This window comes from Staurois parvus, unplaced genomic scaffold (genome assembly GCF_062004578.1).
Source record: "Staurois parvus isolate SC_StPar_1 unplaced genomic scaffold, SC_StPar_1.0 ptg000819l, whole genome shotgun sequence".
NCBI lineage: Eukaryota > Metazoa > Chordata > Amphibia > Anura > Ranidae > Staurois > Staurois parvus.
Window position 1 is genome coordinate 950,942 of NW_028318615.1, and position 12,847 is coordinate 963,788.

Below are 12,847 nucleotides of genomic sequence, written 5' to 3' on the forward strand. Positions count from 1 at the left end.
CATGAATGAGGAAGTAAAGAGAAGTCATTCCTGGATCTGGCAGCAGAGGAGGTAATACGTAGATGAACCCCTTCAGGGGGAGGAGTTGATGATAATATATTTGCTCCCAAAGCTGGCCTACATGGTTCAGTTTTATCGTTCAGCCAGCGGGATGACCATAAAAATTGAAGTGATTCCCCCATCCACACATTGGAGGTGGATGGGGGAATCCTCCCCGCTGCACTCTTGTATTCTGACAATGGGGGGACTCCTCCGCTTTCAGAATACACGGATCAGCACTGAAGCTATTGGCTGCAGCCGCTGGGGGAGTGGCTTTTATCCGGCAGTGGCCACACATGGATGGAAATGTGAGCGATCCCTGCTGAACCAGCTGAATTTCCATGGATCTATGGTCACCTTCAGTGACTTCCTCCCCTCCCCCTCATCTCCTTCATGATGGAAGTCATGCTGAGATCATCTCCCATTGGCTGAGCAATATTCTCATTTGTCTCTCAGCTCCTTCTTGCTATTCCTCGTCCTGCCTGTTGTTTCCTTGGATTGATTTTCTGTGTAGTGACCCCGGCTTGGTCTCTTGGATGCGCTCGTCTGTTGCTTGCCCTGACCTTTCTCCTGATTCCTGGATCTCCTCCTCATCTCTCCTCCATATCCTCTTACACAGCTTTTCTCCACACCTGCAGTGACCCTGGGGGGAGGAAACTTGGCACCAGCATGCCGCCAAATCCATCCCCACCATTAGGGGCTCTGGAGACAAATGTCTGCTATTTACACTCCGTTCCTCCGCACGTCACCTGATCACATGACAGCTTACTTCCACAGATTCCGGACAGATTTCTGGATGGTAAAGGTCAAAGGTCACTCTTCAGTTTAGGAGAGGTAGGACGCACCCAGGAACTAGGATTTGGTTTATACAGGAGCCTCATATAGAGGACCCCTCAAATCTCCCCATCCAAATGTCCCTCATCCAGAGTCTATATGTCCTATGACATCACACTGACCTCACAGCTCCTCCTCCCAATGTCCCTCCATCCAGAGTCAGAGAATCCTATGACATCACACTGATCTCACAGCTCCTCCTCCAAATGTCCCTCCATCCAGAGTCAGAGAATCCTATGACATCACACTGACCTCACAGCTCCTCCTCCAAATGTCCCTCCACCCAGAGTCAGAGAATCCTATGACATCACACTGACCTCACAGCTCCTCCAAATGTCCCTCCATCCAGAGTCAGAGAATCCTATGACATCACACTGACCTCACAGCTCCTCCTCTCGATGTCCCTCTATCTGGATTTTTTATTCTGCTGTTCTTAGGATGGCTATTCTCACTAACAAAGTGGGGCTGTTGGTCCTGCGTTGTATGTAATGACATCAGAATGCTGCAACAAGCCTATACCCTGCGTAGTGTGGGGGTCCTGTGGGGGGAAAATATACCTCAGCCTGAAGTGGGGCTTTAATAAAATGGAGACCTGAATGGAGAGGTGAGGAGGATTCTGGGAATATCATTTGATGTGACTATTTGTGTTCAGATGTAGAGTTTTCCTCCTGTGAAGTCTGGAGATCATATGACATCACATTGCCTCCACCTCCCTCCCTGATAGAAGAGAGAAAGAAGAAGAAGATTCTAGAAGTCACCAGAGAGATCACTGAGCTGCTGACAGGAGAGGTGAGCGGTGCCGGGAATTCTGGGACATTCTCCAGTAACAGACAAGGGATGTGTCTGGATGGTGACTGTATCATTGTGTGTGTCAGGTTCCTATAAGGTGTCAGGGTGTCACTGTCTATTTCTCCATGGAGGAGTGGGAGTATTTAGAAGGACACAAGGATCTCTACAAGGACGTCATGATGGACAATCAGCCGCCCCTCACATCACCGGGTAAGAGGAGACTTTATTGTAAAGGAGAGAGCAGTACGGAGGATCCACCTAGATCCCCCATCATCTGATAAACACATAGAAACAATGGATTCAGTCAGTGTGTGTGTTTCCTACAGATGGATCCAGTCATGGGAACCCACCAGAGAGATGTCCCCGTCCTCTGTATTCCCGGGATTCCACACAGGAAGGTCACACCATCCCTCACCATCATCAGGTAGATGATGACAATTATTGGTAGTTGTGATTTATACACAGCATGTTTGTTACAATGAATGTTTTATTATATCTTTCAGAGTGGAATCCTCGGGGATGATAATATTGATGTTAAAGAAGAGTATAAAGAGGAGGATGAGGAGTATGGAGTGATGGAGGAGTTTTCAGAAGGACACAAGGATATGATGGAGCCACCTAATACCAGGAACCCACCAGAGAGATGTCCCCGTCCTCTGTATTCCCGGGATTCCACACAGGAAGGTCACACCATCCCTCACCATCATCAGGTAGATGAGGAACAATCACTGATAGTATCATTAGGATCTGTACATTATAAAAAAAATGTACAAAGCGAGTGCTATCCAGTCAGCAGCTAAGCACTGAAGGTAACCAACAAAAACCTTACAATAGAATAAATAAAATAGTGCAGCGCTAAAATAATGATTCAGATAAAAGGGAGGTAAAAATAAACAATAAATAATAACATTTTTTGTAAATAAACAATATATGTGAACTCACTTAAAAAATTCAAATGGAGACTAGTTAGCAGCTTAGCACAAAGGTAACTAGATAAAACCTTTAGATGTACATAAAGTATATAAGTGCAGAGCTCACACTAAATAAATAAATATGACATATAGTTTGTATCAGTGACTGAAAATATATGGGGCAAATAATTTGTGTCAGTGACTAGATAGTGCCCATATAGTCCCAAAAGCTTCAATTGGTGCTTGTGCTCGTGGAAACAGAAGAAATGCACACTCACCAGATGCGCAATATTAGTGCGTGTTATATCTTATATCCTGGTGTCATCAAGGTAGTCATCTGAGCCAGTTGTGGAAAAAGGCTTCCTCTCAAGGTGGATGAGTCCTGGGACTTTAAATGTTGATGATCCAGGGGTGTCCAGAGTTCCCCTTAAGGGATAGGTGGGTGCAGCTCACAAGGGTTAACTGGAGGCTCCCTCTCTGGAGGTAATGAACTGGTACTGGGTGTCGTCCCCGAATAAAGATGGCCACCGGAGCTCCATGATGCTTCAATGGCGTGACATCACGGCGTGACTTGGCTCCTCCTTACACGTTACATGTGCACGCACATCATCAGACGAAGATACCATTGGCGCCATGACGTGACATAAGGCTTTAAATAGGCAGAATGGCGCATGCGTATCAAGCCGGCACCATTTTGCTGAAGCCTAAAGAGATTGCTTACTCTCGTGCGCTGATGCGCCATTTTACTAGAGGTTTTTTATATAGATAGAAAGAGTAAGTACATTCGTTCGCTTATGCGGTATATTACCTTCAATTCTAAATGTCAAAAGAGTATAATACTGTATATTAAAAACTCCTAACATGGGGGCGCATGCGCGGCCGGCTCGGGGATGGACGCACTATAGCCGCTGCTCCGTCCACCCGCCAGCACTGAAGCGGCACACTACGGCCCCAGGGAAAACAAACCCCACACAGCTGATCACGGAGGGTGCCCGCAGCCCACTAGACATGCCCCGCAGGAAAAAAAGCCCGGGGCAACCAGGGAAGTTAACAAATTTCTTCCCGGCCGTTCAGCCGGGAATCCAAGATGGCGGCCACCATGCGGAGATGCAGGGAGTCGGCAGAAGCCAGGAGGGGGACTACAGCTCCCAGCCTGTGGATCCCAGGCTGCAGCACCAGCTCTATCCAGGGGACCCGGGTGAGTTGTCTCCCCCATTGTCTCCCACGTCCTGCAGCCCTGTAAAATCAAAGCTGCGGCTTGATAGAGACCCTGAGGACGCATGCCAGGCCCTAAACTTTACACCTCAACCACCACTTCCCAATCTGCCTGACTTAGACGCATTCCTAGCATCTGACCAACCGCTAACCGAAATCTGTATGAAGAATATGCTGACACTATTGCGCCAAACTTTGCATAATGATATTTCTGCACCACTGACCCAAATTACTACTCTGGTGCAAAGACAGGAACGCAGGATCCGCCATGTTGAAACCAACATAACGGACATAGTGGAAGCGCACAATGATTTGATTGATGCTCATGCGGATCACACGTCCGATATCGAACAAATCAACCTCAAATTGGCCGATATGGAGGATCGATCACGCCGTAATAACATCAAATTTAGAGGAATTCCCGAAACGGTGTCTAACGAGGCATTACTACCATATCTACATCACTTCTTTAAGCTGCTTATCCCCACACTCTCTGAGGTAGAGGCCATAATCGATCGAGCACATCGACTGCCTGAGCCTTCATTCTTGTCCGCAACCATTCCTAGAGAAATGCTCGTCAGAATACACTTCTACCATATTAAGGAGAGAATTATGATGGCGGCCAGGAATCCACCTCCACTACCGTCCTCACACGCAACTTTGCGTCTTTATGCGGATTTATCTAAAGCCACACTAGCCAACAGGAAAAAAATGATACCAATCACGAAAGCGCTTAGAAATCACAATATGGCCTATCAATGGGGATTCCCCACTAAAATAATAGTGCGTCATCAAGACAGAATCTATACTTTTAAAAATCTAGAGGCCGGTCTGGACTTCCTTAAGGCCTGGAGCATTTTACCTGCTGACCCACAGAAGAACAACCCTGGTTCTGTGCAAAACATGGAAGCAACCTGAAGGGCTAAGCGGCACTAGCCGTGGTTATATTTCCTCTCCTCTTTCCCTGGAGGCGTTCTCTGAACTCTCATATTGCTGGCGATCGGCCTGAACCCAATGATCTGTAATTTCACAGTTGTGTTTAGATATGACCCTATCGGGGGTCATATCCTGTTTGATTCCCCCACCTTTGATGTAGCAATCCTGGCTACACCGTTTACTTGCTTTTATGTGCAAGTGTTTTTTTAGTGTTATTTTTCCCTCTTCACTTACCCCTTCCAATGGCACCAACAAATGTTCATTTTTGACGCAAAACTTCTTCCCCGTGACCATGACTACCACTAGAATAAAAAACACCACGAATATGTCCGAGACCCCATTTACAAATGATTATCATCAAATCCTTTAATGTGCGAGGCCTCAACTCCCCTTTTAAGAGATCAATGCTAGCAAGAGAAGTCCGAAAGTTTCAAACAGATTTACTCTTCATACAGGAATCGCACTTTGCCACGGATAAAATTCCTAAGCTGTATCTACCTCGCTTCTCTCAACTATTCATGGCAACGAACGGGAAAAAAAAAGAATGGAGTTATTATCGCTGTTAAGGATGCCCTTTCTTTCAAACTTACCTCTACTGTAATTGACCCGCAAGGTCGTTATATTATTATGATATGCCAAATTAATGAGATTTCGCACACCTTAGTGAACGTTTATGGCCCTAACAGTAAACAACTTAAATTTCATCGGAAACTCCAGAATCTTATCTCCCAACATCAGCAAGGCAGACTTATTATTGGTGGAGACTTTAATGTTCTCAGTGACTCACTCCTAGACTCTTCTAATAAAAAACCCAGCAACCTCAACTTTAACCGTTTTCTGCACGACCATGACCTATATGACATCTGGAGATGTCAGCATGGTGCGGAAAGAGACTACACCTACTTTTCACCGCCACATCTGTCATACTCTAGAATCGATATGTTCATCACGGACAAATGGACTCTACAACACGTGATGTCCTCTCACATTGGTACTATAACCTGGTCTGACCATGCACCGATCACCGTATCCTTGGAGGACACCCAGCGGTCGGCGATCCCACCTATTTGGAGACTCAACTCTACAATTTTGAATACACCAGAAAACCAGAAATCCATATTAGAAGCACATGACCTTTTTTTTTAAACTAACCTTACCCCGGAAATGTCTATTACCACACTTTGGTTAACATATAAGGCTTATATGAGAGGTATCCTCATCCAATTAACTTCTCGCATTAAAAAACAGCGGTCTCAGCAAATTGACCTACTCCTTGCTTCTATTCGTAGAAACGAGGATATTAATAAACAACATCCAAACGCTACCACAACCGCGGCTTTAAACCGAGATAGGGACAAACTCCGCACTGCTCTTTTACACGTTTATGATACGAACCTCCAAAAACTCCTAATATATTGAAATATATTGGTTATGCAGGTGTGTTAATGCTTTATATGATTAGATAAACCATTTCAGATGTCAAAAGTATTGCACTTATATGAGTGTTGGAAGTGATTGCTCTACATTAAAAATTATTGATCAACTGTTGTATATTAATATCGATAAAGGATATTAATATTTAATAAGTAAAAGAAAAAAAAAGTTGTATAAGAATATCAGCAAAATCATAATAAAAAAATAATAAAGTCAAATAATGATACCATTAAAACACCTTTTGTATTCAAATAATAAAATAAGTAAAATATATACTGGTGTCCATTATAGTAAAATTATAAATAATTATATTATATAAAAAAAAAATTTAGAACAAAAAATGGACATCAGAAGGATTTGGCAAAAGATCCGATGATCGTTAACGAATGTACTAAAACTGAAATCGCATATGATATGAATATAACAGTATTGTAAGAATAATACATAAAAATTTAAATATTTATGCTAAAAGTACACATTAAAAAATGTTCAAATGAAATTAACTATTATCGATAAAACAATTAACATCTAACTCAATATTGAGTCCTGCCGGGTGCAGGGTACCTAACTCGTAAATTTGTTTGGTCTCCAGTTGGGATACTGCCCGAGTCTTATATGTCCCTCTCCAGTGCGGGATGATAGTATCTATCCCTATAAACATAAGTGAGGAGGGATCTCTCTTCTGATATCACCTATAATGTAAGGAGACGGAATGCTCCTTATATCCTTTTTTAATATTATAAATGTGCTCCGGAGACGGTCCCTCAACCTTCTCGTGGTACGACCCACATACTGTTTGGAGCATTCTAATAGATAGACTACATATTTCCTATTACAGCCGATGAATTTGTCTATATTATATGTCTTATTAGTTTGATTAGAAAGGTATCTGGTTATTTTTTTCTTTCTAGTATCATTAGGATCTGTACATTATCTGCATTGTTACCATTGATGGCATTTTTATTATATATTCAGAGTGGAAACCTGAGAGATCCTAAAGTTGAGGTTAAAGAAGAGATAAAAGAGGAGGAGGATGAGGATGGGGGGATGGAGGAGTCAGAGCTTCTAGAAGAACACAAAGATCTGTACCAGGACACCATGGTGGAGTCATCCAGCTACAGGAACCCACCAGAGAGATGTCCCCGTCCTCTGTATTCCCGGGATTCCACACAGGAAGGTCGCACCATCCCTCACCATCATCAGGTAAATGAGGAACAATCACTGATAGTATCATTAGGATCTGTACATTATCTGCATTGTTACCATTGATGTCATTTTTATTATATATTCAGAGTGGAGACCTGAGAGATCCTAAAGTTGAGGTTAAAGAAGAGATAAAAGAGGAGGATGAGGATGGGGGGATGGAGGAGTCAGAGATTCTAAAGAAACACAAAGATCTGTACCAGGACACCATGGTGGAGTCATCCAGCTACAGGAACCCACCAGAGAGATGTCCCCGTCCTCTGTATTCCCGGGATTCCACACAGGAAGGTCACACCATCCCTCACCATCATCAGGTAGATGATGACAATTATTGGTAGTTGTGATTTATACACAGCATGTTTGTTACAATGAATGTTTTATTATATCTTTCAGAGTGGAATCCTCGGGGATGATAATATTGATGTTAAAGAAGAGTATAAAGAGGAGGATGAGGAGTATGGAGTGATGGAGGAATTTTCAGAAGGACACAAGGATATGATGGAGCCACCTAATACCAGGAACCCACCAGAGAGATGTCCCCGTCCTCTGTATTCCCGGGATTCCACACAGGAAGGTCACACCATCCCTCACCATTACAAGGTTGGTGGGATGGAGAATCTAGAACATGAACTTGTGGAGACAATGTGTGGATTTTGTGTGTGATGTCACAATCATAAATCTTACATTTTACAGATGATATTTTCTCTCATTTCCTTGATTTAGAGTGGAGATCCAATCGATATAGAATTTGAGGTGAAAGCAGAAGAAGAAGAGGCGTATGTGAGGGATGATCAGCAGTCTATGGAGGAGGATGGAATAACGGGGACATTTATAGAGGAGGACACTCCTACAGAGATCAGCACAGGTGGGTCATGAACACTAAATCCATTCCTCCACCCATACTGCTCACTGATTGGTCCAGAGTAGGGCGGGGACTGGGTGATATCAGCCTGTAATCCCCTGGTCACTTTCCTGAGCTGTGTTCCCCGTCCTGTATTCCTGGATTTCTCTCGGATAATCTTCCTTCTCTGTGCTGCAGACACAATTTATGTCTCTAGACTGGATTTATGGAGGTTCTGGGGTTCAGCTGGCAGCAAAATGTTCATTTTCACCAAAAATTATACTAGACCTAGGCACCTGGGGTGTGTGATTCGGGTCTTCTGTCCCATGTCCGGGTCTAGTAAGATCTCTGACAGAACATTTCTCCCAGGGTTCCTTGCTCTGTGGTCTGCTGGCTGTGCCGGGTGGAGGGATATGTCTGTATAGTCTCAGACCCAAGTCACTGAGTGCAGTCTCAGGAGATGGGAGGCAGCGGTGTGGGATCTCTGCAACTTGTCTACAGGAAACATTTAATCTTCCACTGATTACTGAATACCAATATTATGAGTCCTGACCCTTACACTGTATAATTTATATTGTACATTACATCCTCCTGACCCCTGCACTATATACTCTATGTTGTACATTACATCCTCCTGACCCCTGCACTATATACTCTATGTTGTACATTACATACTCCTGACCCCTGCACTATATACTCTATGTTGTACATTACATACTCCTGACCCCTGCACTATATACTCTATGTTGTACATTACATCCTCCTGACCCCTGCACTATATACTCTGTTGTACATTACATCCTCCTGACCCCTGCACTATATACTCTATGTTGTACATTATATACTCCTGACCCCTGCACTATATACTCTATGTTGTACATTACCTCCTCCTGACCCCTGCACTATATACTCTATGTTGTACATTACATACTCCTGACCCCTGCACTATATACTCTGTTGTACATTACATACTCCTGACCCCTGCACTATATACTCTATGTTGTACATTACATACTCCTGACCCCTGCACTATATACTCTGTTGTACATTACATACTCCTGACCCCTGCACTATATACTCTGTTGTACATTACATACTCCTGACCCCTGCACTATATACTCTGTTGTACATTACCTCCTCCTGACCCCTGCACTATATACTCTATGTTGTACATTACATCCTCCTGACCCCTGCACTATATACTCTATGTTGTACATTACATACTCCTGACCCCTGCACTATATACTCTATGTTGTACATTACATACTCCTGACCCCTGCACTATATACTCTATGTTGTACATTACATCCTCCTGACCCCTGCACTATATACTCTATGTTGTACATTACATACTCCTGACCCCTGCGCTATATACTCTATGTTGTACATTCCATAGTCCTGACTTCTGCTCTCCCCCTCCCCCCACTGCTATATATACACATAATATGGATTCTCTTTTGTTACACCCATTTCCTCCCAGCTGGACATTTTATATCGGATGATGTGATTGGAGCACAGACTTTTACATGGTGATAATAATGTGATAACATCCTCCAACTTTGGACCCTTAAACAGGAAGTGATAATGAGGGAGGAGTCAATACCCCAATGATGGTGGTCTTCAGGATCAGTCCAGTCTTCATCTTGGTTGTTCTCCCCCCCATCCTCACTCTCTGACCTCTGGTGGGGCTCAGCCCAGCTGTTCTTCATGACTAAATCATGGACTAAATAAGGAAGTGCAGTACTTCTTGTGTTGGGAAGATGGCGATGAGTGATAGAGGGGGTGGGGACCCTCGTCCTATAATCCCCTCATCACTGTCCCTCCTATAAAAGACAGTTCTGGTTGTTTCCTCACTCTCTGACTAAGGTCCATGAATAAAGAAATGACCTGGTAGGAGATCAGAGGAGCCATTTCCTAGTTCCCTTGAGGGTGGAATTGAGACCAAGCTGCCTGATGTGGGCGGAGTCCTAGTTTGGGGGAACCAATCAGCTCCTGTCTAGTAATCTTTGTCTTTGTCTTTTAGTCCATGGCCGGGAGATGAGGAAAACCTCCGAGGATTGTCTCACTTTGTCTCCAGACTGGAAAGTAGAAGATGAGGACATCACACAGTATAGTCCAGGAGAAAACCCGGCTCCCTCCAATGTCCATCCGGCACCACTCAGTGTAGATGGACCATCGGATTCCTCGTATCCTGAGGAACCTCAGACTGTGCGGGACCGGGCCGGCCTTCCAATAGGGAAGAGCTTCTCCTGTACTGAGTGCGGGAAATGTTTCCATTGTAATTCCAATCTTAATAGGCATAAAAGATCTCACACAGGAGAGAAGCCGTATTCCTGTCTTGAGTGTGGGAAATGTTTCCATTCTAAATCCCATCTTAATTTGCATAAAAGATCTCACACAAGGGAGAAGCCGTATTCCTGTCCTGAGTGTGGGAAATGTTTTTCACAAAAATCCAGTCTTAACACACATCAGAGATCTCACACGGGGGAGAAGCCGTATTCCTGTCCTGAGTGCGGGAAATGTTTTTCACAAAAATCCAGTCTTTACACACATCAGAGATCTCACACGGGGGAGAAGCCGTATTCCTGTCCTGAGTGCGGGAAATGTTTTTCAGTGAAGTCCAGTCTTTACACACATCAGAGATCTCACACGGGGGAAAAGCCACATTCCTGCTCTGAATGTGGTAAATGTTTTACACTGAAGTATTATCTTTACATACACCAGAGATCTCACACGGGGGAGAAGCCATATTCCTGTCCTGACTGTGGGAAATGTTTTTCAGTGATGTCCAGGCTTTACAAACATCAGAGATCTCACAAGGGGGTGAAGCCATTTTCCTGTCCGGAGTGTGGAAAATGTTTTTCAGATAAGTCGAATCTACAAAGACATCAGAGATGTCACAATTTGGAAAAGCCATATTCCTGTCCTGAGTGCCGGAAATGCTTTTCAGCTAAGTCCATTCTTCATAAACATCAGAGATCTCACATGGGGCAGAAGCTGTATTTTTGTCCTGAGTGCGGGAAATGTTTTTCACGGAAGTCTAGTCTTCACACACATCAGAAATCTCACACGGGGTGAAAGCCGTATTACTGTTCTGAGTGTGGGAAATATTTTTCAGAGAATTCCAATCTTCATAAACATCAGAGATCTCACACAGGGGAGAAGCAGTTTTCTTGTCCTGAGTGCGGGGAATGTTTTTCATGTAAGTCCTGTCTTCACACACATCAGAGATCTCACATGGGGGAGAAGCGGTTTTCTTGTCCTGAGTGTGGGGAATGTTTTTCATGTAAGTCCAGTCTTCACATACATCAGAGATCTCACACGGGGGAGAAGCCGTATTCCTGTCCTGAGTGCGGGAAATGTTTTTCAGTGAAGTCCCAACTTAAACTACATCAGAGATTGCACACAGGGGAAAAGCCATATTCCTGTTCTGAGTGTGGAAAATGTTTTTCACAGAAGTCTAGTCTTTACAGACATCAAAGATCTCACATGCGGGAGAAGCCACTTTCCTGTCCTGAGTGAGGAAATGTTCCTCACTGAAGTCCTGTCTTCCTGTACATCAGGGATCAAGCATGTGTCATGGGTCACTCGGATGATGTCCCCAGGTGGCTCCGCCTCTTACATATTTGAGAGCTGTCAACCAGGCTTAGAACACAGGTCTGGGCAGCCATTGTCGGGAACAAAACCTTTTTTCTTTTTGTGGGTCGCCGGTGGTGGGCTTTGTGATTGACGTTGGATCTACTTCGGGGGACATTCTTTTAGATTCTTCTTTTATTAAAGGACTTCTCAAAGACCATGTTCTGTCTTTTTTTATGCTACACTTTTTGCTTTTTTTGTGAATGAGTAGCAGTACCATGTACCCCATACTCATTCACAAAGGGGGGACTGGAATCTGGTGGCCCCCTTGATAAAGGGGGCTTCCAGATTCTGATAAGCCCCCTGCCCGCAGACCCCAAAAACCGCCGGCCAGGGTTATCAGGAAGAGGCTCTTGTCCCCATCAACATGGAGATAAGGTGCTTTGGGGGGAGCCCCCCTACCCCAGAGCACCCCCCCATGTTGAGGGCATGTGGCCTGGTATGGTTCAGGAGGGGCGGAGCGCTTGCTCAACTCCCCTTTTCCTGACCTGCCGGGCTGCTTGCTCGGATAAGGGTCTGGTATGGATTTGGGGGGGTCCATGCCATTTTTTTTGTTTTGTCATGAGGTTATCCTTTAAGATCTATACCAAACCTGAGTGGCTTGGTGTGGATGGAAGGGGGGACCCCTGAAGGACTTGGTGTGGATGGGAGGGGGGACCCCACACCATTTTTTATTTATTATGGTGCTGGTTTTTGAATGTAATTCTCCCTTTTATTTTCTTCACTATAGCTCAGAAATTCACCTGTCACTTCCCCCAGCTAAAAGAGAAAGTTTTCTTGGAGTTTATGTCCCTAAAGGAAACAATGTTTACTTTGAGTTTATTAAAAGATACAAAGTTTTCTGTAACTTCGGGGAAAGTGACTTCTAAGCTTGTGAACTATAGTGAAGAAAAAAAAAAGGCGGCATTTGCATTTAAAAATCAGCGCCGACATACACTTTGTATTGTGTAAACTGACGCATTATTTTCAATGGATTTTCATTCGTAAACCGAAAATTCCGTTAACCGAG

General features: G+C 44.1%; 1 protein-coding gene across 1 annotated transcript in view; it reads left to right on the forward strand.

Moving 5' to 3' along the window:
* LOC149443982 (uncharacterized) overlaps positions 1-11,993 on the forward strand; it is a 75,026-nt gene extending 63,033 nt beyond the window's left edge. Inside the window, 1 exon segment of the mRNA XM_089655099.1 lies at positions 10,528-11,993. Within this exon segment, the coding sequence (XP_089511225.1) occupies positions 10,528-11,724 (1,197 nt within the window). The 3' untranslated portion in view covers positions 11,725-11,993.
* Positions 11,994-12,847: the final 854 nt, after the last annotated feature.